At 38.2% G+C, this 25,269-nt stretch overlaps 1 protein-coding gene across 6 annotated transcripts in view; it reads right to left on the bottom strand.

The window, feature by feature from the left end:
* The window catches only part of mical3a (microtubule associated monooxygenase, calponin and LIM domain containing 3a), a 143,443-nt gene that overhangs the window by 43,521 nt on the left and 74,653 nt on the right, over positions 1 to 25,269 (bottom strand). For 4 of the 6 annotated variants that reach the window (XM_088922894.1, XM_088922895.1, XM_088922896.1 and 1 more), the window contains exons 8-21: positions 24,922 to 25,179; positions 24,537 to 24,652; positions 23,611 to 23,737; positions 22,248 to 22,341; positions 21,935 to 21,964; positions 21,308 to 21,455; positions 17,337 to 17,533; positions 16,946 to 17,058; positions 16,789 to 16,851; positions 16,169 to 16,342; positions 7,129 to 7,236; positions 6,131 to 6,317; positions 4,191 to 4,282; positions 3,306 to 3,393 (exon numbers count right to left, since the gene is read on the bottom strand). In XM_088922894.1, the coding sequence (XP_088779020.1) occupies positions 3,306 to 3,393; positions 4,191 to 4,282; positions 6,131 to 6,317; positions 7,129 to 7,236; positions 16,169 to 16,342; positions 16,789 to 16,851; positions 16,946 to 17,058; positions 17,337 to 17,533; positions 21,308 to 21,455; positions 21,935 to 21,964; positions 22,248 to 22,341; positions 23,611 to 23,737; positions 24,537 to 24,652; positions 24,922 to 25,179 (1,795 nt within the window). Of the gene's footprint in view, positions 1 to 3,305; positions 3,394 to 4,190; positions 4,283 to 6,130; positions 6,318 to 7,128; positions 7,237 to 9,889; positions 9,998 to 10,626; positions 10,735 to 11,311; positions 11,372 to 12,141; positions 12,238 to 14,584; positions 14,660 to 16,168; positions 16,343 to 16,788; positions 16,852 to 16,945; positions 17,059 to 17,336; positions 17,534 to 21,307; positions 21,456 to 21,934; positions 21,965 to 22,247; positions 22,342 to 23,610; positions 23,738 to 24,536; positions 24,653 to 24,921; positions 25,180 to 25,269 lie in introns of all 6 variants that reach the window. The other 2 variants (XM_088922900.1, XM_088922898.1) reach the window with 2 other exon arrangements.

Here is a 25,269-nt window from a genome sequence, read left to right as displayed (position 1 = left end):
CAAACGCAAGCTGATTTGTTGTTTTCCTTTCTGCAATCAAAGCTTTGGGAAGTTCAAAGCAGCTCATCGGGATAATGAAACTACTGCCTCCACAAAGAAAACTGAATAATTCCAGTGTTCAATGATCATTGTGATTTGAAAACTATGAGGTGCTTATGAAAAGAGAACAGTGGGTGACAGTGTATCAGTCTGTAGTAAATTAAACATACTATACTAATTATTTCATGTACACTTAACCTGCATGCTCATTCAGAGCTTCTCAGCATCACAGTGTGTTTAGGGCAGAAGTGTCAAAGTTACACTAGTGGTACTTAAATGCAGCTCTTGGTTGCTGAATTACTGCAGGTTTTACATATACGTGTTAACACAGACCTCCTTAAAACCTGGATGTGTCAAATTTCAGCAAAACATATCTAATGGAGAAAAAACCTGATAGCCTCATGCCAATGTGGATTTGGAAACTCCTGCACTACCCCTTATCCTCTGAAGCTCTCTACAGTAGCTGCTACAACAGCTCTAGGCCAGTAATTAAGTCAGCCATTTTCTGAGAAAAATAAATTAAACTTTACAAAATAGAGCATTAACAAACAAACATAAACAGAAACCACACCACATACATCTCCTTACATTTATTTGAACATAAAATTTAGTGCAGTAATACCATTTTTTCCAACAAGTCACAAAAATGAGTCAAAAAAAGTTTAAATGCAATTTTCAAAACATAAATATACACAAAGAAACTTTGGTAACTTGCCCTTTTCCCATCCTAGGAGGCAACTCCATCAAAAAACTCATCATCTGCCTCTAGGCTCAAATTAAATTATTCTATTTATCTCCAAACCTGTGGCCACACCTTTAATACTGATATTATTAATTCTGTATATTTTCTGATCATTTGATTACTAAAACTCATTTGTTGTCACTTAATTTTGTGTTTTCGGGATTTGATCATTTAATATACTGTAATCTCATAACAGCTTCCGCTGGGAAACTTTTCTCTGCTGACTGTGAACTTTCTCTAAAGCAACTGGTGCGTCATAAAACGTGCAAAGAGGAAAAAGTGGCCACGTCTCACTTGTGGGTTTCTTTTAACAAGATTGTTTTTTTCCTGATTTTTATAGGCTGTTAATAGTTATTGCACATGTGAACAGAACGCAGTGGTGCAGCAATGCCTTTAAAGTAAGTAGAACTACACATTAAAGTTGAAACTGTACCGTACTATAAAATCTTGAAACTGATTAATAAAAACAAACGTGTGCTTCAAATTCATGTGTTACTTCACTGAATTAATACTAATGTCTAAAAACTTGTTTTTGTAATACTGGACATACTCTGTCAGTCATGTGCCAAGCTCGCATGCAGTGCTGTACACCAAATCCCAACAGTAAGGAGAAACACTGTAGCTCTTCCATTCACTAAAGAACATGCCATCATGCACTGTCAACATTCCAGGGATATAAAGATTCATCAGAAAAAAGAACCCTTTGAAAGATGACCCACCTGAATGTTTACTTTTAGCACAAGTTAAAATTGCTTGTAAAAATTATTCAAAAGGCCCTTGTTCAGATTCTTTGCTCTGGACTGAAGTTTGCATTCATGTATAATTCCAGACAAAAATGAAAAAAGACCTTTTAAAACATTACAGTATTTCTGCTCCTTATCAGCTTTGGGGAACTGCTTGCGAAATTAAGCTTAACAACTACAAAATAAGACTGCACTAATTAACATAAAAAACATTAGTAAAGTTGCTAACCTTTACCCCTGTTCTCTAGAAGCCACTTGGAACCTTTGAATTATTGCATGGACACAACATAAATAAATAAATCATATACCCCAGAGAACGTTTGATCCATCTATGCAACTTTAAAACTTTCCTCTACAGGTCCTGATAAACCACTTCAAAGTGGGCTGAAATACCCTACATGTCTGCTTCATTGAACGGTGTTGTTAAGTACCTCTTCCACATGCTTACATGCTTTCATGCTTTGACTCAAGTTGCACAGGTTCCTCAATTAGTAACTCTTAGAAAAGGTTAGTGTGCAGAGAGTTAGTTGACTGCAGGAACACTTTGGAGGGACACCTCATGTAGGCACCAGCGTTCATTACAGACCTGCTCTGATAGGAGTGGGAAAGGTAAAGCTCACAGAGGAATCGCAAGCAGCAACAAAGTTTACAATCAATACAACAGCTGGCTTCTTCATACACAATCTCAGGCATGACAAAGCAGAGCTACTGGAGAACTGGATTCTAGATTTTCATCTGCCCAAATTCAAAGAATTGGGATTGAAGTTAATACATATTACAATGCTCATAAATAGTCAGCAGGGGAAAAGATACTGGAGATGTTATGATTGGAATTTATGAAGACCATTTGGATTTTCCAACCCAGAAAACCATTTGGTTTAAGTAAGGCTCAGGCTTTGTCATGTCTGTGTCTCATTTTGTTTTTCATCTGAGAAAGATCTTGGCGAAGATGAAGATGCACCATTTTAATGAATTACACCTGTTATGTCATTTACAGTGACTGTTGTGAAAATATGCAAGTTCCAGTACCACAACACCCATTCTTGGCCCTTTGAATTTAATTGGCATAATTCTGTTTGTCTAGGGTTGCAAGGAATTTCAAGTTAACTATAAAGTTTAGAACTATAAAGTTCAGGAGTGAGTAAACTCTCCATATTTAAAGCATGTTTCAGGGGCTGCAGTTTTCAAATCTGATTGCGCTACGATCTCAAGGGTAAACCAAGGCACCTGTATCTTCCAATCAGTTTTGAGGGAAGACCAAATGCTGCATCTCCAGGAAAAATCTCACAACAGCACAAATCACAAGAATTACCACATGGTAGCAAGGCAGCAAGACGAGAGGATGCCCAGAGAAAAAAAAAAAATCTTTTTACACATTTACAAAAGCAGTTAGTTTACACAGTAAACAGACATTTAAAAACAAAAACTGAAAGAAACATTAATTATAAAACAAGAAACATTCTTTTAAAAAAAACTAAGAACGAGCAACGACACAACTAACTAAAAACAGTCATTTCGAAAAGCCGTACTTTCGAATGGGCACTGTAGCCAAGTCTTTCCCCCCAGGGCCAACAGCTACATTTCGCAGGCTATCTGCCCCACCACACCAGACTGGGCATAGAGGAAGGGAACCCCAAAGCTGATGAGCTGGCACAGGAAGAGAGAATCTAGAGGGTTGTGCACCACCTGGTGGCAAGTCCAAGACACTGCTCCAAGGACCGAGCGGCTCATGCAGCACATGGACAGGCGCGCCATCTGGCCTAGATAGGAAAACGGGATACCTGAGGGTCTTTCGGCAGGGGCCACAGTTGCCTTCGCCCGGCCTGGGCCTTCTGCCGCGGCTCTTTCGGGCAGGGCAGCTTTGTTCTCCTGTGGAGGAAACAGACTTTAGCTTTTGACCAGTCAAAAAAAGAAAAATGTTTCATCCTCCATTTTAAATAGATTTGAGAAATGGTTAAAACAACTATAAATTATACAAGATATAATTTATTTTAAAAGATTAACTGGTAACAGTATATGCACGTGAAACCAAAGAGAATTTAATTTTGTATTTATTATTTAGCTTATGTGAAACAAAAGTAACCCTCAGCACTCACAAAACAGATGTGTGGCTGTAGCTGTGGGAAAAAAAACAACTTAAGACAAGAATTAAAATACAATTTAAAAAGAGGTGTGACCACAGGTCCGTGTGTGTTCCCCCGTTGCAATGCCCTAGCAACAAGGAAACCTCCGTATCGAAATTAAAAATTGCAGTTTGCCAGTTTTACAGAGCAATTAATCTAGCTGATTGCTGTCATTGTAAACTAAATTAAGTGATTTTTTTACGGCCTGCAAGTTTGCAAAACAAACAGGATCCAATATATAAACCAATCAAGGGATGTAAAAAGTACTGAAAATCTGTGACAGCTTTCAGCAGCTAAAAAAAATAAATCTACTCTCCGGAACTGGACAGGTTTCTGAAATTGGCAAGAAAATCTAAAACAGTCTGAATTATTTGCAGAAAAACTGTTAAGGAACACTACAAATATATTCTAAACCACGGATACCGGGAATTCACAGTTGACAACACTGTGTATTTTTATGATGCACAATTTGATAATGAACAAGAAACAGCAAACAAAACTCACCCTCATCCCTTAAAATAAAGCACGAGTACAAGGCTGTACCTTGGCAGTGAGCGAAGCAGGGGGGGCAGGCCTCTTCCTCTGGGTGTACCCCGACAGGCGGTAGCAGTAATGAGGCTTGCAGTAGAACTTTCCTGCAAGACAGCACAGAACACTCAGGACACACTGTGCCAGCCATTCCTCTCATGTGCATTTTCCCCCCATTTGTCCTAATATTTAGGATCACATTTATATAATTGGCACTTTTTCAAAACAAAAAATCAATCGCAAGAGAAATCCACTGAAGTACATCTTTAAACCATTCCAGATGACAGCGTTTGCCTCATTCTGGAGTTGAGTTTAATACACAGCCCCTCTAATATGTAGATGAAGCTATATTTTTTTATGCAGAATTCGGGAAATAAAATTCTCGTGGCTCATCTTTTTCTTTCTGATTCCCCTCAGGGCTGTCTGGTTCATCACTTTTCCTCAACCTGCAACCAATGGGCCGTCTGTGAGAAAATGTTGACTATATAACTTGCAACAATACAGCATTTGTAATGCAAACAAAGAGAGCTCCTGACACTGAGGGGAAAAAAGGCTCGCCTGATCAGAGCAAAAGAAACTGGAATGTAAGAAAGCAGTTAACTCTTAACACGCAAAAGCAGCCGACCACCAGAATTAAATGGACTGAAACAATTGATTAGATTTGACTTTACCTCTTGGCTTTCAAAAAATTGTTTTTACTTTGTAGAATTATGTGCAATGATTCACAAAAGCTTACATTTCACTTCAGCACTCTGTTCTTGTGATGTCCAGGCACAGAGACACAAATTTTATCATTTTTTATTATTGGCGCCATCACTGATAATGCTTCTCAAAACTTCTTGAAACAAGTATATTGATCTGTTTTTCTCAGATACAGTACATAAAAAAACTCAACTGCACAGCTTCTAAAATGTTCCTCTTCCACGTTCTTCTGAAATAACTGAAGCCCTCCTCCTGGGCACAGCTGGCTCATATTTTCCTGTTGTGTGCTGCCAAAACTGCTCAGTATTGAGTGGACTTGTATACTTGTTAAGGCAAGGAAATGAGCGACTAATCCCTTTGCCAAAACACAAAGAAAGAAGGTACTGGTCAATTTCAATAAACTACAGTGACTGAGAAGAATCTCTCAATACCATGACACCGCACTAAAATCCGTGAAGGAACGTAACAGCTTGTACTTCCAGCGAAGAAAGAAGGCAGCTCCTCTCTGCTTTTGAAAAATACTGTTAAGAACATAAGCAAGGTTACAAACAAGAGATAGCCAAAATAATGGCTTCAACCACATGGCTGGGTAGTCAGTTCCATATTCTCACGAACCTTAGTGTAAAGAAGTGCCTTCTATTCTTAATTTTAAATGTACATCCATGTAGTTTTCACTTGTGTCCTATGGTTTAAGCTTCACTGCTCCTTTTGAAGAAGTCCGCTATGTTGCCTTTGTCAATATGTTTGTGGATTTTGAATACATGCATCAAATCTCCATCAACCTGTCAACCTGTAGTGCCATTGTAGGACATTCCTGTAAGTCCTCTGTACTGATTCCAGAACAAAAATGTCTTTTTTTGTTCACCAAAATTGTATATAATCTTGTAAACGAAGCTTAACTAGTATATTGTATAATTTTAACATGACGTCCTATGATTTGAATTCTAAATTTGTATTAGAAAGCCCACACACAGCATGTAATGTATATTAAATTAAAAAAAAAGAAGTAGCATACCCTCTGAAAAAAAATATTCTCTGTCATACCACAGAGGAAGCACAGGCAGCATTGGTTCTTTGGAGAAAATGTTTTGCTCTGGAACAGATCCAAACAATATTTCCAACCACATAACAAATGCCTGGAGTGCTCTCCCGAGTCTTTAAATCCCCTGAAATCAGGCGTATTAAAACTGAAGCTTGTCTGGCCATATCTGGTAAAGTTATCTAATAAATCATCGTCAAGATTCTGGACTTACCATCTTCAACATCGAAAGCGTACGATGACAGCCGCAGTGTGGTGTTGCAGTAGTCACATTTGAAGCAACTACGGTGGAAGAATTTGCCCTCTGCACTGAGGCGCTCCATCACGTAGACTCTCTTCCGGCAGAAGTAGCAGACATCACTCCCGCCAATGTTTTGGGGAAACTCCTTACGCAGAGAGCCCTTAAATGAAGGAAACAAAGTATTAGGTTATCATTCAAGGACTTGAATGGGATAAGACCTACAAATAAATTATGCTAGAAAAAAATTAATTCGCAAAGCCTGGGTTTCTTCAAAGAGGAAAACATAAAACCAGGCGGCTGATCAAGTCTGGTACGAAGATCCAAGGCTTGGTGGGTACAAGGCCACAACAATAGTCCCACAAAACACGTGGTGTGAGGCTGTTTCTCGGATACACTGCCAAGGAGTCCATAACTTTGAAACAAAAATGCTCATTAAAATCAGATGTGCTTTTTTAATAATTTGATTCCCCAAAGTGGAATCAATAGCATTACAATGACGCTGACGTAAGGGTGTGTGTGTTTTTTTTCTTCTGGAGCTTACCATTTCAAGACAAAGACAACCAGGGGGGAAAAAATGAGAAATCAAACCTAACCAAAGGGGTTCTCTTGTTGGCACACTGGGCAAAAAAAAACAAAACCGTATTAAGGGAGCAGAATGATTATCATATTCTGGATGATGCAATTTGTAGACTGTGGTCAAGGGCCAAGAAAGTACCTTTAGAGCTTAATTATGCCAACAGTATCTAATATTTAAAAATTACTGGATGTTAATGTTGTTCAATTGTGCAATCAAAAAGTTCAACAGGTTAGAAGCAAACACGCAGTTAGGAAGCCTGTCTACTGTTACAGGGGAAAAAATACTACTAACAAAACAGGATGAAAGACACTGCTTAGGGCAACCTGGACTGAATTAGTCTGCACACTTGCTCAGCTACATTCTGCTACTACATGCCTACACTACCAGTTCTTACCAATTCCTTCTTGTCAAGAAGGGGCTTGGGCTTGTCTTGCGTTTGAAGCTGATTGGCTATCTGTTCAGCCAATGAGCTCACTCCACCTGTGTACATCTTTATATATCTCTACTCACAGCAGAACAGTGATGACAGGTTTGAAGGACAGAAATGAGGGAGAAAAGGGAAAAAAATTAAAAAGGGGGCAAAAGGTTAAAAAAAACTTGAAACTACATTTTGGGAAAAAAGAAATTCAGCAGCACTTATTTGTTTTATCTGAATGCGTAGACAAAGCATGAACTTTTCCAACTGTTGTTCAAGTACCTGTTGTAAATGATAGCACATAATTTAGAAAAAAACAAACCATATAATGAACTCCACCACTAAATAATACTTTCCGTAATAGCAAAACAGTAACAGAAATGCAGAAAACAAGAGAGTGAAATTAAATGTACAATACAGTATTTGAAATAAAATAAATGAAAAACCAGTCAGTGTTCACAACACTTCAAACAAGCATGCTCCTCAGGCTGCATAAAGAAAACCAGTTAGTATTATCGGTGAAAAGCAAGAAGTGTTTTTGGCAAGAGCCTACTGTAGTGGTGCACTAGTCAGCATCACATGCCACACAGCAGACTGTCAAAGCCCACAATGTGCCCTGGGCTCTAACTCACTTACTGCTCCAGGGACACCCATTACTCAGAATGAAAAAAAAAATCTCTATGATTGCAACACATACAGCTTTTAAACAATGTTCAAAAACATTTTAACTTCAAATTGCCAATGCACAAAAACAGCTCACAGATGCCAGCTGCAATGCCAGCCTACCAGTGATTTAACAGTAACACTTATTAGAAATAAGTGAAATTTTCCTACAAAGAGCTAGAGTGGACAAATAAAACTTTCTGAAGATTCATATACTGAACATCTATGAACATAAACATTTCCTCCACATGCAGAGCTCAAACAGCACACTTTTAGTGTGAACTAAAAGTGAACTGCTTTCACTGTTTATTTTTCCATTATAATTAACTTCCCTTTGAATAGCAATTACGGGTCATGAAATCTTCACTAGATTCCAGATTTATAAAAACTGTTAACTGAAACATTGTAGCTCTCATCATGGTACTGTACATCCTCCTCTTTCTTTAGAATGACTTCAACTTCTGATGAAAGCAGCAAGTAACCTTAAAAATATATGAATGACAGAATCAGAAAACACTAGGAACAAAATGTGAGTGCAGTTCTGGGATTAGTGAAGTGTCACTAGTGAAGTAGATATAAAATCTATGTGAATGACCAAAGAAGCAAAACATTCAGCAACCTTTAAGTGAAAAGGTTCACCATTATTCTATAAGTAACTAATTTTTACAGTTTTTAACTAGATAACAGCATAAGCACATTGGGAGGGTCAACACAATCAAAAATAAACACTGAAAATAAAGAGCCCTGACTATTCCGTAAAACAAAATTAAAATATATTACAAAACCTTGATCAGGAAAGACAGTTTCGATATTTATCAGAAACTTAGTTATTTTCATAATTAATGATAAAACATGGCTCAGGGAACACAATCGGGGAAGGGAGGTACTTTTATATAAAGTAAAAAAGTTGTAGGAGTGTAGAACAAAGTTACATAACCATGTTGACTTCAATCCGCAGATCAATTAATTACTTAAAATCACATAATCAAGACACCATAGATTCGAATGAGTGCCTCTCATTCAATTGCTTTCAAACATCAAGACGTCCTCTTCAGTCACCTACTGGTGTTTCCTAAAAACACTTGTGTTGACTCTCCCATAACATAATTTTATAATTGAAAATTCTGTTCTTTGTATTGTTTTTTTTAGTTAACTATTATGTTAGAGACCTGAAATGATAATGTCCTAAACAGTTTCTTTTAAATTCAGCACTTCTTGGAACGTTCATGTTTTTTTAAAGAAAGTCCCCTTGGATATTCACATCAGTTAAGTTAATAATACCATTTTCTAGAAGTAAAAATGAGTGTTTTGCTCTGAATCATTACATAATGGGCATTAGAATTTAAAGGAACAACTACAAACAGAAACAGCGCATGCTCATAATTTTTTTTTACAGATATTCTGAGTGCTTTAACATGATGAATCATCCTTTACATCCTTTATAAATGCAGTAAAAGTAAAAGTCAAGTCAACTTTTACTTTTTTTTTGTTGCCATAATAAAACAGTCTGCTGGCTGTCATGATAAACTACAGAAGGTATGTCAACCATTTAACTGAATATGGCAGTGGTGAAAAAGTAGGATTTCTACTTGAGAGCAAGTTGAAATTTTCTTGCAGTGCTTCACAGTTTGCAAAAAAAAAAACAGCTCACTGTACTGTACTACTGTAAGGAGTGCCCGCTGTTTTTAAGAAAAGAATAATCACATTTTGAATGCAAAAACGGCCAACTGCAGCCAAAATCTGTAAACACCATGAAGAATTCCATAACATTACATCAGTTTCATTTTAAGGATCGACCCACTAGACAAAATAACTTGCTTACACCACTGATAAATCATGCGTCATGGATTCCTGATACTAACCCTGAGCCCCAATAGTAGACAAATTTTTCCAGTTCGAGAACATTGCCTTGATAGAGGTGAGGGCTAATGAAAGAATTCACCAGTTTGGCTTTGGGCACACCTACACTAGTAACGACAAATCCAGTGGTCTTTTCTTATAAGCCATTCTCAGAAGAGCATGCGAGCCAGAACAAGGGTTAGTGCTGAGCCCACACTACAATCCCCACTGGGGCTACCTGTCGCAGGGACCCTGGGGAAGGAAGGTCACTGTACTTGTCTGGCCGAAGACTGCGAGACAGGTGCCACTGATCTACAAAGAAGTGCCGTGACGGCTTTTTCTTAGGCTCCGGCAGAGGAAAAGAAGACAAAAACTATTTAACATATTAAACACGACCTCACAAACACTGAGAAGGGAGGATGCATAGAGAGGTTAATTTTTAAAAAAATGAAGAGAGTGTAAAAATTAACCATTAAAAACCCATTTGGGTAGGCAAGGTACTGTCAGTAAGAAGCAGCCAGAACAACCCCTGGTCAATAAATGTCATACACAGACAAGCCTAAAGGAACTCTTTAGTCTTGAAGAGAGGTTCTTAGGAGGGAACAGAAAAAGTCAACCCAACAGACTGGGAACAAGAGATCCTTTAACTAATAAACTATTAACATTCCAATATGCATGAAGTATTGAGCGGCATCTTCGCATTTGTAACATTTTTTGGGGGATTGTATGAGTCGGTAATACTGGTATCAATTCATCTATTTATTTTAAAAATATGTACCATAATAAATCAAAAGGGACAAACAAGCTAAGATCCCACAAAAGTACTTGAGTTCAGATCCACACCTCTCAGATATGTACTGTAGGATGTTTGTTACCAGTGAAAGCTTCCACAATAATCTCTCTGTCACTGCAAAGGCATTACAGATCAAAATTAAAGATATTTAACACCAGCCCAGTAAAATAATGTTATTTCACCTGTAGACTGGTATGGTTCTGTTGAGAATGGGAAGAAATGTGTGATGCCCTCTCCTCAGTACTAGGAGTATACGTAACTTGGTCATCAGAGTAAATTAATGGCAACATCTGCAGGAAAAGGTAACAGCGTCAGGGCAGCTAATGTACATTAAATGAACAGATGTTTAAAGACTTAGGTGTGCTGCACCCAAAACAGCTGTATTTAACACAGTTACCCATACTGTATTTGCTAGTTTTATATAGCTATATAAAAAAACAACAAGCTGATTCTGTTTTACAAAGTTTATTCCACATACTGTGCATGTCAGGTATGTTAAAACCCAACTGGAACAATGCACTCACTGATTTAATTATTACAAATGAGGTTTTCCAATACTGGCAATAGTGGGGGTCACTCTGAAGATTATATTGGAGAAAACGTAACATGCAATTTCATATACAACAAGCCAAACAAAATGGTAACAGAAAATATTAGGCAAGGACCAAGTCAGGTGAGATTCTTAAAATGCAAATAACCCCCACAATGTACTCAGCTTGCCATAGGTTTCACTACACTAATCAAATGAATAACCCTGTATGATTCTGTAGTGCAGTGTCTGAAAGGCTCATGCTTATTTTGGTTAATTTTGGCAGCTGCTTTGCAACATTGCTTGTTGTGTAAACTGGCCCGTGCTGCCCCAGTTACCCGATCCGAGACAGGCTTGTCCTCTTGACTGGGGCACTCAACCACATCATTCTCTCCCGTCTACAAGAGCGACAAGAAAGTCGAGAGCACACAGCCATCACTCCAGTGCATTTAAGTTTAACAAACCGTGTTTAATCTTCCACAGGAAACCAATTAACTTTCCTCCTCTCAGCTGCTTACTTAAAACAGTGGGAGAGATTTGGAAACATTATGTAAAAGGTGGCTTTCTAAAAATTTTAAAACCCTTACTTCTACACCTACAGTACTTGAAAACACACTGGGTATAAGTAATCAAAACAGAAACCTACTTTGTTTCTAAGCTGCTCTTGAACTATTTCCAGTAGATGTTGCCATAAAGCCAGAATTTTCATTGTTTCCCACACACAAAAAAGCACCTTTTGTTGTCCTGCAGACATGATACAGTATATCCCTTTCGTTACACCCATTTATATCCTGATTATTGGAATTGAAACAAGTATTAATATAGCATGTAAATGTCAAACATGAAGGGAAAGGGTTCTTTAAGCCCTTAAGCAACTTCAGTTTAAAACCTTGCCCAACATTAACCCTTTTTTGTTACCACAGAGTAAGAAAATATATACATTTGCAGTTAAATTCTCCCAAATCATTTGCAGTATTTCAAAACCCTTAACAACTAGAGACTACTAAAGATCATCTAATTTAATAGTAAAGTTTACTAATACTGTTTTTGAAAAACAGATGAATTTAACTCTTTTGGAAGCTCAAGGTGTATATGAGTTTAAATCAATGGTGACAAATACAGAAAGGGAAGAATTAAAGTGTGCCATGGACAAGGCACAGAGCATCACCTGCACATGGAGAGAGAGTGAGGAGGAGGTGGAGGAAGAAGGCGTGAGAAGAATGATTTTCTTTGGGCAGGTTCGAGAGCTCGTCTCCTTTTTGGCCTTTAGAAATAGGAGAGGACAGGCTCAGCTCCACTGACATTCACTCTACGTTGCCTGACTGCCTACAAACACCCCTGCTCTGACAAGCAAAAATCCTGGGGATAGGTAACCAAAGAACTACCAAAAAAAAGAACTAGACTGCATTTGTTGGCAAATACACCTCTGGATAACTCACTGAAATTGTTTAATAACACTCTCAGATGTTTTTTGGCTCATCACTTCAGCCATCTGCAACACCACAATCTATATTTAGCAACTTGGCAAACAAAACGCCTAAGTGTTTTAAATATTTACCATATATCACACAGCTGGAATGAGAAACAAAACCGCTTTAATTAACTATTAAAGACAGGATTAAGTCAGGGGGCAGACATGAGTCACAGATTATTGGAACTTTTTGGGTCTGCATGATTTTTAGTGAAGCTTAAGATAACTTAATACAAAGTATTGGACTTTATTAGTTCTGCTTAATTTTTTTCTACTGTGGAGTAATTTGAAAATGTGTATAGCACGTATAACATGCTGTGTCACACCAACAGTAAAGCCTAAATAGATGGAAAAAGGTCAGTGAAAAAGGTGTATAAACCACACGATTCTAGTGGGGGTATGTGTGCTGCAGTCCCATTGTCCAAAGATCAAAGTAAACCAAACCTTTTCTCATCATCCGAATGGCATGTACTGAACCATAAAATGTAATCATTTACAGGGTCTTAAATCTTGTGTTTTAAGAGATCAGACTGGTTTGATATTGGCAAGAACACAAATATATTGATGTCAAAATTACCACAAAATATTTTTAGAATGGACAGGCTATATAAGGACATACTATTTCTTTTCTCAGTCTCTGTATTATTTCTTAATTACGTACGCTACATCTAAAACTTCATATTCGAACTGTCGTCCCCATGGATTCTCTCACCCCTACTCCCCTGCCTCATAGTTCTCCATGATCTGTGGGTCACACCTCCATCACTAATGCCCAGCTTTACTCATGCTAGACTGACAGGAAGAAATAAAATTAAAAGTCAACCAAGAAATATAAGTATAGACAAAATTGGAACCACCTGCTCAAGATTTTCAGTCTTCAGCAGGAAGCAAACAAAAAGATGTGGATGTGGAGGTTTATACTTTTTTTAAAAAAAAAGGGCAAAAGATCCACAAAAACAGTCTGCATTAAAAACAGCATGGTTAATAAACTACACATCACTTATTTGGTACTTTTTTCTCCATATTTTGTTGTACAACGTGTAGGGAACTCCTATTCAACAGTTAACGGATTTAAGGACAACTAGGCCTAATAGCAACAAGGCTACACACATCCATACTGGGGAGGAGAAGGGAGCTGAGGCTCTGGCCTGAAACAGGACACTAGTGTACAACCACTAGTAGGGCCTACTGTGAACTACAACAGCATTACATCGGATACCGTACCTTCTCCTTGGGAGGCAAAGTGTGGCACAGAACTGTCTCTCTAAAGCGGAAACTTAACCTCTCTTGTTGCTGGGTGCGTCTCTAAGGAGGTGAATGTGTCGTGAAGCAATGAAGGAAGGAAAGAGCATGTAATGACAGGGTATCTGGTAATTTGTAATTGCAGTGGTATGTCTGTCTTATTAGTTCAAACTAAGTAACAGATGCTCTACCTGCGCTGATATGGTGTTTCTCGATACTTGCAATATTCCAATAAGATGTCAACTTTAAAACATTTAAAAACAAACAAACACTACACCATTACCACTATTTTCATGATATGAGAGAACAAACAAGGCTGGAGAGCAAGAATGTGAGCCTGTTTACTGTTTACTTCAGAATCAATTAGTTCAGTCTGTCTAAGCACCTAAACCTAAATACATCGTACAGTAAATAATATAATAATGAACTCAATAACAGATGATGAAAGATTAAATGGAAGTCTATCTTGGAGTGATTGTCTGAAGACTGTGACAGGAGAAAAAAAAAATTCTGAACGTATAGTTCATGGATTTGTTTATTCCTGAATCATCTCTAATGGCCAAACAGCTTTGTGTTTTTTCCTGCCTATTTCTGACGGTTGTAAGTAGAATACCAATTGACTTTACAGAAAAAAGATCAGTTTTCTTAACCTCCAATAAAGTTCTGATCTTTTCAAAAGTGTGTACACATAAAACCAAAATGGTGATCGTATAAAAGGCAAACGGCACCATTTCCTCTTTTTTCCCCAATATCAAGGGGGGAAAAAAAAAAACGAGCTACCGAAATTGCTCGATGATAAAGTCGCTTATGAAAGTGGAGATGTAACGGAACGCGTCGCCATGCCGTTTGCGCTCCAGGGCTGGGGAGGGCAGGCGCGGCCGGGTGAGTCGCTCTTTACCTGTCTCCACTGCGGGACGGGAGCGAGGCGGGCCTGCTCCTTCGGGCGTACGGAGGGCTGGGTCAGCAGGCGCTCCTGGTACGGCAGGTGGAGGCCGCCGCGCGAGAGAACAGCAAGAACAGCAAGCGAAACCCACCCCGCCGCGCGAGTCAACAGCGCAAACCCGCAACAGAGGATGAGCAGCCGAGGGACAGAAGAGGGAAAGAATGACATGATTCATGGAGGGCTTGCCATCAGTGCAGGACAAAAGACAAAGTGGATAATAAAAATGCCAGACCAACAAGAAATGGGAAATCTTAGTGTGGGGGGGTCTTTTCTAAACTACTACAGAGGACACACCCAAAATATCAACCTAGGAGAGAACTTGACATTCTTTGAGAAATGAGCAAAGTCACACATTAGTAAAAACAAAACCCCTTGCTTTGTTAACTGATACTGTGAAACAGCAATGCTTGCATTACAGAAGCAGTTAATTAATTAAGGGCTTCTACTTTTATTAATATGTCACGACTTAAATTTTTGAATGCCTAAAATTCAGCTTCACCTCAGATTCAAGACAGAGCCACTGGAAACCATTTGGTCCCATCCCAAAGGATGACAATCTGTAGGAGTCTAGAGATTCCATGCAAGTCAAACTAATGTACTGTAAAAATGTGTAGAGTTTAAGAAAGCACAGAGGATTCAATCACTCAAAAACAGTAATAGTCGTGCCAGTGAACATCACACATTTTTCAGTATTTGTTAACTATAAAGATTGCTCAGAAAGAACAGCACAATACTGGTTTAAAGGAAAAAAGCCTCCATGGCAACACCATATAGAGAATGGGACAACACCGCCGTTTCACACCACTGGGTATACACCTAACATCCAAACTACTAGAACAAGCAGCTTTCTTTGTTTAGAAATATCCTTAAAACCAGTTTTAATTAGAAAAGGTCTCTGTAAAATGCACTTAGATATAAATGTTCATGAAAAAAAAATTTTAATAATCTTGTACTTTGAGACTGACCTATGAATGGTGCACTACAAATAAAACATATTATTATTATTCAAGAAACTATATTTTAAAAACTAATCTAAATGTTTGTCATGTTCTGCGGCTCTCTTGCCCAGAATGTTGATCTTTTCTATCATGTTTCAGCAATATTTCCACAGACAAGAGCTATACACATATGGTGTATGCTGCCGGGCATAGATCAGAAAAATGCTCTTTGTGTAGTTAGAACAAATGGTCTTTGAGTAGTGGTACAACAGACTCTACATTTGCATTGCTAGTGCTTAATTTCAGAAACTAGCAACACAAATTTATGCGTGAGACACCCACTTCTGGGGACTGATATTCCAAAATGCTTAAGTGGAGCTCCAAACATTCTTATATCCATGTCAAAAAAGACATTTTGAAAGCTGAATACAAAAATCATGTCACTGGGACATACATTTTGTCGGTATCAAGCTCTTAATAGAATTAATACATTTACAAAGTCCGTCCTTAGAAAGCAGTAGCTGAAAGGTTTAGGTCTGTGCTGCCCAACTCCCTCTTCATTCCCCCTCTGCTCTTTCCTGCTCCGTTTGCTGAGGCTCACCTGTCTCTTGAGGCCGGATGACTGTGCAGGAGCATTCTCTTCAAACTTGGCTAGCAGCTGTGTGGCCATGGACTTCACTTTATTGTGATTTCCAGTGGTCGGGTCAACCCTACGCTCTGCCAGCGCGCTGACCAAGGGCGGCCTCTCATCGCGATAGCTCCGGGGCACTTCCTCCTGAATCAAAATGGCAAACATAAGCTACAAAAGCTACAGCCTCTGCAGTGCAGCACAGTCGTTTTACATTGGGCACTACACAGTAATGAACTTTAAGACTCTATGAAAAACCCATTTCAGTTGTACACTAGAAACTTCGGAAATCAATACTGAAACTGAGGGACGAACTTCCCAGGTCTTCACATTTTTAAGAAAAAGTAATTGGATTTCATGGAAAAATGATCAAATGTAAATATCCGAAGTTAAATGTTAAATTAAACACTTAAAGCCCGTTTAAAAAAGTGAAAAAAATTATTAAAACACTTGAAGAAGCAAGCTAAGAAAAAGAAAGTAAAACAAACAAATGACCTGCATGTAGTTCAAGGCAAAGAAGAGAGTGTTGAAGTGTAATGCATTTAAAAGGCATTGCTACCATTACGATTCATATCATGTAACATTTCACTCACATCCTCAGACTGGCTGGTTTTTCTCCTCTTGCCAGAACCATCCACTTCCTTTTCCTTTTTGTCCTACAAGAGGGGAAAAAATGTTAATTGTCGCTTAAACGCTCCCACAGGAAGAGAGGCAGGTCAGGCCATCCTCAGAGCCGCAGCAGGGCTGTACCTTAGGGTTCCGTTTGCGAGAGATGCTCTGACCCAACTTGCTGAGGAAGGATATGGGAGACTTAGTGTTGGTGATCAAGGCGGCTTTGTCCTCTGGACTCAGATTATGGTTTTCTGAAAATAACAACAAATACCTGAATATATACATGTATACCTAAATATCTATACCTCTATCTGTAACTATATACAGACCTACTAATTTGTACCTGGTTTATAATGCACAGATGTTTTACCTTATTACATCAAGAAATAAAACATTGAATATTCAAGCTTTTTTCTTTCCAAAAAGTAACATTAGGATCATTTTTAATAGTGATTTGAAAGGCACAAAGAATTACCAAAACAAAAATCGTGCTGAGGAAAGTGCTCAGCAGCAACACAGTGGTACTCACCACCAGGGGGCACTGTGTCCTTGAACATCTCATAGAACTGGCTGAGATACATGACCATGGAAAGCTTGTCGGGCTCCCCCACCGAGGCCATCTCTTTCCCTGTCATGATGGGCGAGATCCCAAACTCCCGCTCCGCCACGTCAAAGGCCAGCTGGTTGTTCTTCTCCAGGTTGTGCTCCTCCAGGGAGTCAAAGTCACTGCGTCCAGACAAAATAAGACCGGAAACGCATCAGAGCAGCACCGGCACGGTGCAGCAAGAATAACCACATACCTCCACATGCTGAGCATTGAGAACATGCCTCCTAATGAGCGGCAGAGCGTGTGCACTCACACTGGCTCCATAACACTCTCAGTAGTGTTTACAACATTCCTCTGGTATCAGATCAAGACTACCACGTACACCACAGCCAAACTCTCTTTCTTAAGATTCAGCCAGATCTGTAATGTTGGAACAGCTTCTATGACATAATGGTTTTCCAGAGAAAATCTATTTGGGAAATGGGTGGAATACTACAGTTGTCAAAAATATTAAGAAAGCACTGAAACCTTACATGATGTTTGCATTTTTCTCTCTTCTTTTAAAGATGAAGAACCACAAAATCTACATGAATTTTCCGATTAATGCAACAGAACATGAAAGCATGTGTAGTTCCTGATTGGAATGAGATAAACATCCTAAGAGAACTGTCCATTAGTGTCTATTTACAGTAAGTATATGTGAAATATAAAGTGCTGAGGGCAGTCTTCAGTACGTCCTTTATGTTAAAACTGAAAAAACAAGTACAACTCATTTATTGCATTCAAATTGAAAGATTGTCATTTTGTGTTCAGTAAACAAGTTAATTAAGCTCCATTTACAGAGTAACTGCTCTATTTACAAAGTCCATATGACATTTTACAGAAATTAACTGTAAACAAAGAAACAGAAGAAAAACAATTTTGCACCAATTAGCATAGTATTTGGTTTTGCTATTTGGCTTGTGATAAACACATTTACAGTTTTATACAAGATGAATCAAAGCTTGATAGGCCAGACCCTTACATCATCATTTCATCACTCTACTCAGGTAAAAAGCAAAGCTCAGAAGTAAAACTATTCAGTTATTTAATCTCTGATAGCTTATTAACATGTTTACAAACTGCAGACATTTTTGAAGAATGAGAAACTGTTGCAGTTACAATTTTAAACAAAAGAACATTTGCCTTAAAAAAGTTTAAGTGGGACTTTCAATTTGGGAAAATTGAAAACAAAATCGTTTTCAAAATCGGCACCAAAATCGGTAAACAATTACTGTTGAATTTCATAATGAAGTACAGATAAAAATGAATTGGTTTTTCGTGAAATGACTTAAATTCAGATTACATTATAAACTGTAGAAAAAACAGTATGCACTCATAATAATGTCTTACATTGTCATCAAAATTTAAATAGGGTAGGTCACACAAACTACATATGTACATGGAGAAAAGTGTATTAAACGTTACTGTGCAAATATTTTGACATTTCAGTTTTATTAACAGTAATACTGTTGTATTTCTGCATTCTATATTACAATTTTAAACAAAAGAACATTTGCCTTAAAAAAGTAAAAAAAAGTTTCAGGATACAAAATGTGTATTGTGACTTAATCACCTACTGATAATTGATTGTACATGTGCTCAACAAGTGAAAATTCAGAAATTGAATAACTCAGTCTATTATTACACCATCAAAAGGTAAAAAAAAATAATTTAAAAAGAACACATAATTGCTTATACAATGTATAAAACATCAGCCATATTATCGGACAATATTATCAGACATATATCTATCTTGCAGAAACAAGTGTATTTATTCTGAAACACATCAAATTTGTGAACCACAGTTATTGCACAAAGATACCATTTAATTAACTAATTGTGGGGGTAAGGTAATTTTGTGTACCTAATTAATTTAGGCTTGCCACAGCAAAAGCTTGAATTCTTATACTTTGTAACTGTAAGCTATGCCACAAAGATTAAATAGATAGCATCCTTTTTTTAACATTAAATGGATCCTTTCAAAAGATTTTCCAGCTTATATGAGGATGTGTAAAGAAATGTACAGTAGTCAATTGTGAATTTCCATAGTTATAATTACCATCAGATAAAACTGCCATAACAGTTTGTTCCAGTTAAGATGAAAAATTTGTCATGATAAAATGGTCAATGGTCTTGATGGTCTTCATATTCTGGCCACATATAGAGACCATCAAAATGAAAAACGTGAATAATTCCTTCAATTCATTATCAATTCTGAACACATACCTAAGTTTCTGTAACATCTTTGAGTTTTTGATATGTACTGTATGATAGGGGAGGGCATGGTGGTGCAGTGGTTAACGTTGCTGCCTCACAGCGCTGGGCCTGGGCTGAATTTTGGACATGGGGAACTATCTGAGTGGTGTTTGTATGTTCTCCCCATGTTCACAACATATGGCTCACTTGCGGCCAGATTCAAGTCAGACCTTGAGCACTAATGGTTGGAAAGCTGCTTAAGAATGAATCAAAATTACTCCTCTCATTAGTGAGAAGCTAATGTCAGTACAAAGCCAGGAGGTACTTCCCTCTCGATTTTAAAGAGCTTAAACGGGAAAAAAAAACTTTAGCACTGGGCAACAGGAAGGACATTTGACAGCTGTGACAAATCCAGCTTCACCTTCATCTTTCTCTGAGACTTTCAAACTCTAAAAGAATGGTCTGGCCTGGATTTTACTCCGCATAAGTACAAATTCAATGTTCGCTTTATAAACCCTTGAGAATTCAACTATAATTTTTAAACATGTTTAGTAAGGTTTAGTCACAACAATAACTTATCATTTGTTTTGGAGTGTATGAACATTGAAGTGATCATTGTGACAGAGGAGTCACGGGGTACAGATAGCACAGAAAATACAACATTCATACACCTTCCATTGAGTGGTTGCTAGATAAGTGCACACTCAGGGCTTGACTAGTAACTGCTATTACTTAATTTCTTATACATTCTCGTACATAAACATACCTAATTTCACATACATTCAAATACTTAAACACAGGTATGAGAGAGTATTGTGGTGTGAATGGAGAACGCTCTCAAATTGGATGTTACTCACTGTTTGTTTGGTGTCATTACTTCTGGGGTGAGTCAGCCTACGGTGGCCTCAAAAGGCCAAACCTAACCCCAGTTCTCAAGGGTTATTTATGGAAAGGGGAAAAACCACTTTGAAGTAGAGAAATGGTTTGCTCCAGAGGGGGAGGGGCTTACAAGCTATTTAAGCTGGCTCATCAGCTCAAATGGTTGTTGTTGGTTGTTGTTGGTTGAATAGAGAAATAGAGAAATAGAGAAATAGAGAACTTACCTTTATTTGAATAATTAGTTTTGTTTTCTGGTTTGGGGGACTGGGAGCACTGTAAATAGACTGCACTTGTTTGCTTGGATGCTTTTGTGGCGGAGCCAGTTTGGAAAAAACGGACCTACCTTGGCCTTGCTCAGGCCATTGTGTGACTATAGATTGACTATAACGCTTATTGGCAACCTCGTAACTTTAACCATTTCTTCACCCTTGCTATTACTAGTACCTTTGTAATTCATAAGTGAGTGATCAGCCATTTGTGGAACCACAAAGAGTTAAGTATGTTTACTCTTGTATTGGTCTTTTTTGCACATGTTCTTGCGGTATTAATAAAATTGTGTATTGTTTACTTTCAATCTGTGCATGTGTTTGTTTTTGTTTTGCTCAACTGGGTCCCAGTAGCCATAAAAGTACTCTCAATTTACCATTCCAATTTCTAATTGTTACAACAAAATCAAGCCACCTCATCACTGCACTACAAAGCTTATTATATGGTAAACAACTTTTAAGAGGTAGCAGATGATAACTGTCTGCAATTACAAGGGTATTTCCATCTGGGCTTTTTTGTACAAATCTGTATATATAATGTTTTGAACTTATTCGGACAGAGCTACTCACATGAGGTCAGGTCGGTACCGGTGGATGATGGCACAGAGAGCTAGTCCACTCTTCCAGGACATGGTGAGGTCAGTCACATTCACATTCCTGTATCCCTCAGTCTGTCGCTGGCACCAGTTCAGCAATTTACTGGATCTAGCTACTGACTCTGAAATTGTCAAGCATTGTATTTTTGTAATGAAACCACAGAATTTATCTGCCATAATAATCATGCAATGCAATAAGGACAGGGGGAATTCCTAATACAAAAATCAAGTTATGAAATGTTGCAAGCTGCAAATGTGCAAGAAACTACTCTAGTAACCACGCTAACCTGGTATCATTGGTGGTGGTAATTAGTCAAATACAAGAGAGCAGGTGTAACAGATGGGAGAAAATAAAAAAAATGTTTTCAATCACATGATTCAGAATTAAAGGCAGCTAAGCAGGTTTTAAATGAAATTGAACTGAAGGAAAAAAAATATTTTGTAGGCTGCACACCAGTTATAGTTAGTGTAGATTTTAGTAAGCATGTTTGTGTTAGATTCCAGTGTAACTTTGATTAAGGAAAACTATAGAGCAAGCCTCTTCAAATACTCTTAAAATAGTTATAACATGCATATTGTCTTTATTCATTTGTGAAATTACCTTGAACAAGATTTTGAAGCTGACAATTGTCTGAGGACAAGAATAATAAATAATAATAAAAACATTTAAGCATAGCAATATTAGGCTAAGGGAAATCAAAATTCGTAACAGAAGTAAATGCACCCAGAAAACTGGAAGAGATATTAATGTTTCTTTCTGCCCATAATTATAAGGGCAAAGAGAAAATAATCTCATTACCTGTCTACTGTTATAATGACCTAGCTTCTCAAATAAGATACCTTTATTCCCTAAACAAACTCTAAGCCTTTTTAACATAAAACCAAATAATACTGCAACTATACAATCAGCTCACCATTTCTGGAGAGTTTGGGGGTTTGAGAATTAACAGCATTTTCCATTTCGACACGCGGGTCCCTGGATTCTCCTGTGTCAATAAGGTGCCGCACCTTCAGAGAGGAAGAAGATAAAAACGTAAAATTACACTCATTTTCTTACTGTTCACTTTAGTTATTAAAATTCTCTTACAGAGCTGTTTCAAAGAAACCAGTAGCTAATACTCTGAAGCGTGAAATCTTGCTCATCACTTGCCTATAAAGTAACACCTAGCATGTTATTGCATTTTGATGGTGCAATCTGAATCCAACATTAGTTATGTTCATACTGCAGCACTGCACTATTTTTTTAAGTAATGCATTTTTCTAATTTTCAGGACATTTCTTGCTTAGTGATTGTTCAGCTAATAGGCATTAAATAATAATTATTTTAAAATGAAATCATGATTTAAACAAAATCTAAGTTTCAGTTTTCATTGTAACTTACACAAGTTCGATTTAAATAAAAAATCAGTTACTAATACAGTTCTAATGAACAAGTGAACCTTTTAAATGTCCATCTGCAAGTGCAACCGTGAGGACACCAACAAGTTCCTTTTTTTCTGCATCTTTACTTTTTATTTTTGGATATCACTCTAAAACTAGCATCTACCAACCTACTCCTGGAGAGCGCCCGATTAAATCAGTGATTCTAGAGGGGTAGGAAACATTAATTGGGATAGACTGCAGGTAATTTCAAGGTCCAAAGTCCTCTTAATTCACCACATTGTTCAAGTAATCAATAACTTACAAGTGTGCCCAGTCTGACAAAACTGGTGATTTAGAGTAACAAATGAAACATCAGAGTGAGTCTTTCCAGAACCAGGGCTGGGGACAACGGCCATAAAATGTGAAATTGATGACCATTTTATAGAAACGGGTGCTGTTTCAATTACACACCAATCTTGGCAAGTCCAGAGAAATTAGTATAGTGTGACATCCCATAGCTGAGAGAGTTCAATCATTCCTGCACCTTCAGGTTTACATAATTGTCAGGACAAAATTAACATAGGTGATTATGACTGTTCTTGGTGAAACGTTGCAGTCTATTCCCGATTCAGAGAAATGGAATGAGAGTAAAGTAGTGGTTAGAGCTCTGGACTCCTGATTGGAAGGTCTAAAACCTCCTCAAAGACTGAAGGTCTCTTGAAGGCCAGGATACCAGACTCCTTCAATGATTATTTCAAATTTTACAGCTTTGTTTAAGCCAGTGCAGCCCCACTTTAGTTTGTGCTGGCCTAACTTTTCCTAGTGATGGCTTGTCGCAATTACATGCTTGTTATGGCACATCTCCTTTCACATATAAAAAACTGCACTTGGACAAGTACATTTCATGTGTTGTACCTGGCTGGGCCTCAGTGCATGAAGGCTGATGTTAGGGTAGCGTGTTGTTGGATCAACACTGTACTGACTGAAATTCTTACTGACGTTCTCCGGAGTGGTCTGAGGAAGAAGGCGGTAGATGCTTTCCCTGAAGTGTAGAAAGCAATATATTAAAATCTACCGAGAGCACTCTCTGCTGCACTCAATTATCCATTCTCACACACACCTTCTAACACACAGTCATGTTCGGCAGTTATCTTACACAGAACAGTGTTAGCGTTAATGCCCTTGGTGCAGTACTCCTGATATAGCCTTCTTAATGCATGCCCAATCCATAACCCCAAATTTTCCCCATGAGAGACGACAAAAGGCAATTAAAATATCATTATAGTTAGCCCATCATATAAGATAGTATTTTTTACAACTGTCCAATCAACACAGCAAGATGCTGTAAAATGCACAGCTTAGGAACTCTCCTGCATCTCTGAGTAGGATTTTACTGTGGCACAAAGGTGACTTCTCCACTGCTGGAATGACTGGAAAAAACAAGTATCTTCCTCAAGTTCTAGTAAGCTGCACCTTCACTCTGCTACGTTTGTGAAAGAGTCTGTGATTCCCTTGATCCTATGCATCAGAATTCCAATCTCTTATTTTTGAGAAACATCCATACAGTCTCTACTGGAAAACCTGTGACATATTGGAAACATGACATTCTCTTCCAGTCAGTGTTCATGTTTAGAGGGTGATCTGCTGTAATTCACAGAACTGGTTTCAGTATTATTTCATTACATTACTATGGAGTCAGTTCTCTTCTTTAAGTTATACTTGAATAAGAGTTCCCATCTAATGGTGATTGATGCCTTCTAGAAAGGGCTTTTCAAAAATGATCTTGTGCGATATATTCAAACATGCCCTCTTATATATAGAAAGACGACGGCAGTCCCTACCGCTCAGCCAAGACTTCAAGAGGGGAGTTGCCTTGTGCCCAACTGCGCACCATCCAGGCTGAATCCATGGCAGCTAGGAAGCCCCGAGCAATTCCAGTCCCCATAGGCCAAAAAGGCTGCAGGAAAATACATTACAAATTCTTAAAGGATATATTAGATTACTTAAAGTGTACCACTGAATTACTATAAAAGCTTTTATAGTAGTGATAAAGTAACTAGTATACTGCAACAGTACACCACCATGCATTTTTACATATATATAGTAGCATACAGGCACAATTCAATAGGTTTATGAACAAAGCTGAGGCAGGTACAGGTATAGGGTGCAGCCTGCGCTGTTGTTACAGTTTAGCTCAGCTCCTGGTCTGCTTTTCACCCTTCTCACCTCCAACAGACTGTCCCCCACCAAGGCCACCAGCAGCCGGTGGCTGTTCCTCTCGCGCACCAAAGCCGCGTTCTCCGAGGCGTACATGCAGGTGAAGTCAAACATGGCCACGTCCGGCTGGCCGTAGTGGTTGATGGCAAAATCCAGCCTGGGCAGCTGGTGATTGGTGGAGAAGTCGGCAGCCTCGCGGGCGTAGTTGAGCAGAGCCTCCTGGTCTACGTTCTCCCGGGACAGCAGCAGCTCCGTGTCAGCATAGTCCTGAGGAGGGGTGACGACAGATAAAAGACTGCGGCTGGGATTCTTTTAGAGCCAGGGAGCACAAAGTCAATAAACGGTTAATAAAAATAA

The sequence above is a fragment of the Atractosteus spatula genome, chromosome 8 (genome assembly GCF_055471065.1).
Source record: "Atractosteus spatula isolate fAtrSpa1 chromosome 8, fAtrSpa1.hap1, whole genome shotgun sequence".
In the NCBI taxonomy this organism is placed as follows: domain Eukaryota; kingdom Metazoa; phylum Chordata; class Actinopteri; order Semionotiformes; family Lepisosteidae; genus Atractosteus; species Atractosteus spatula.
Note: the sequence above shows the minus strand (reverse complement) of the source record. Positions and strands in the feature narration are given on the sequence as shown.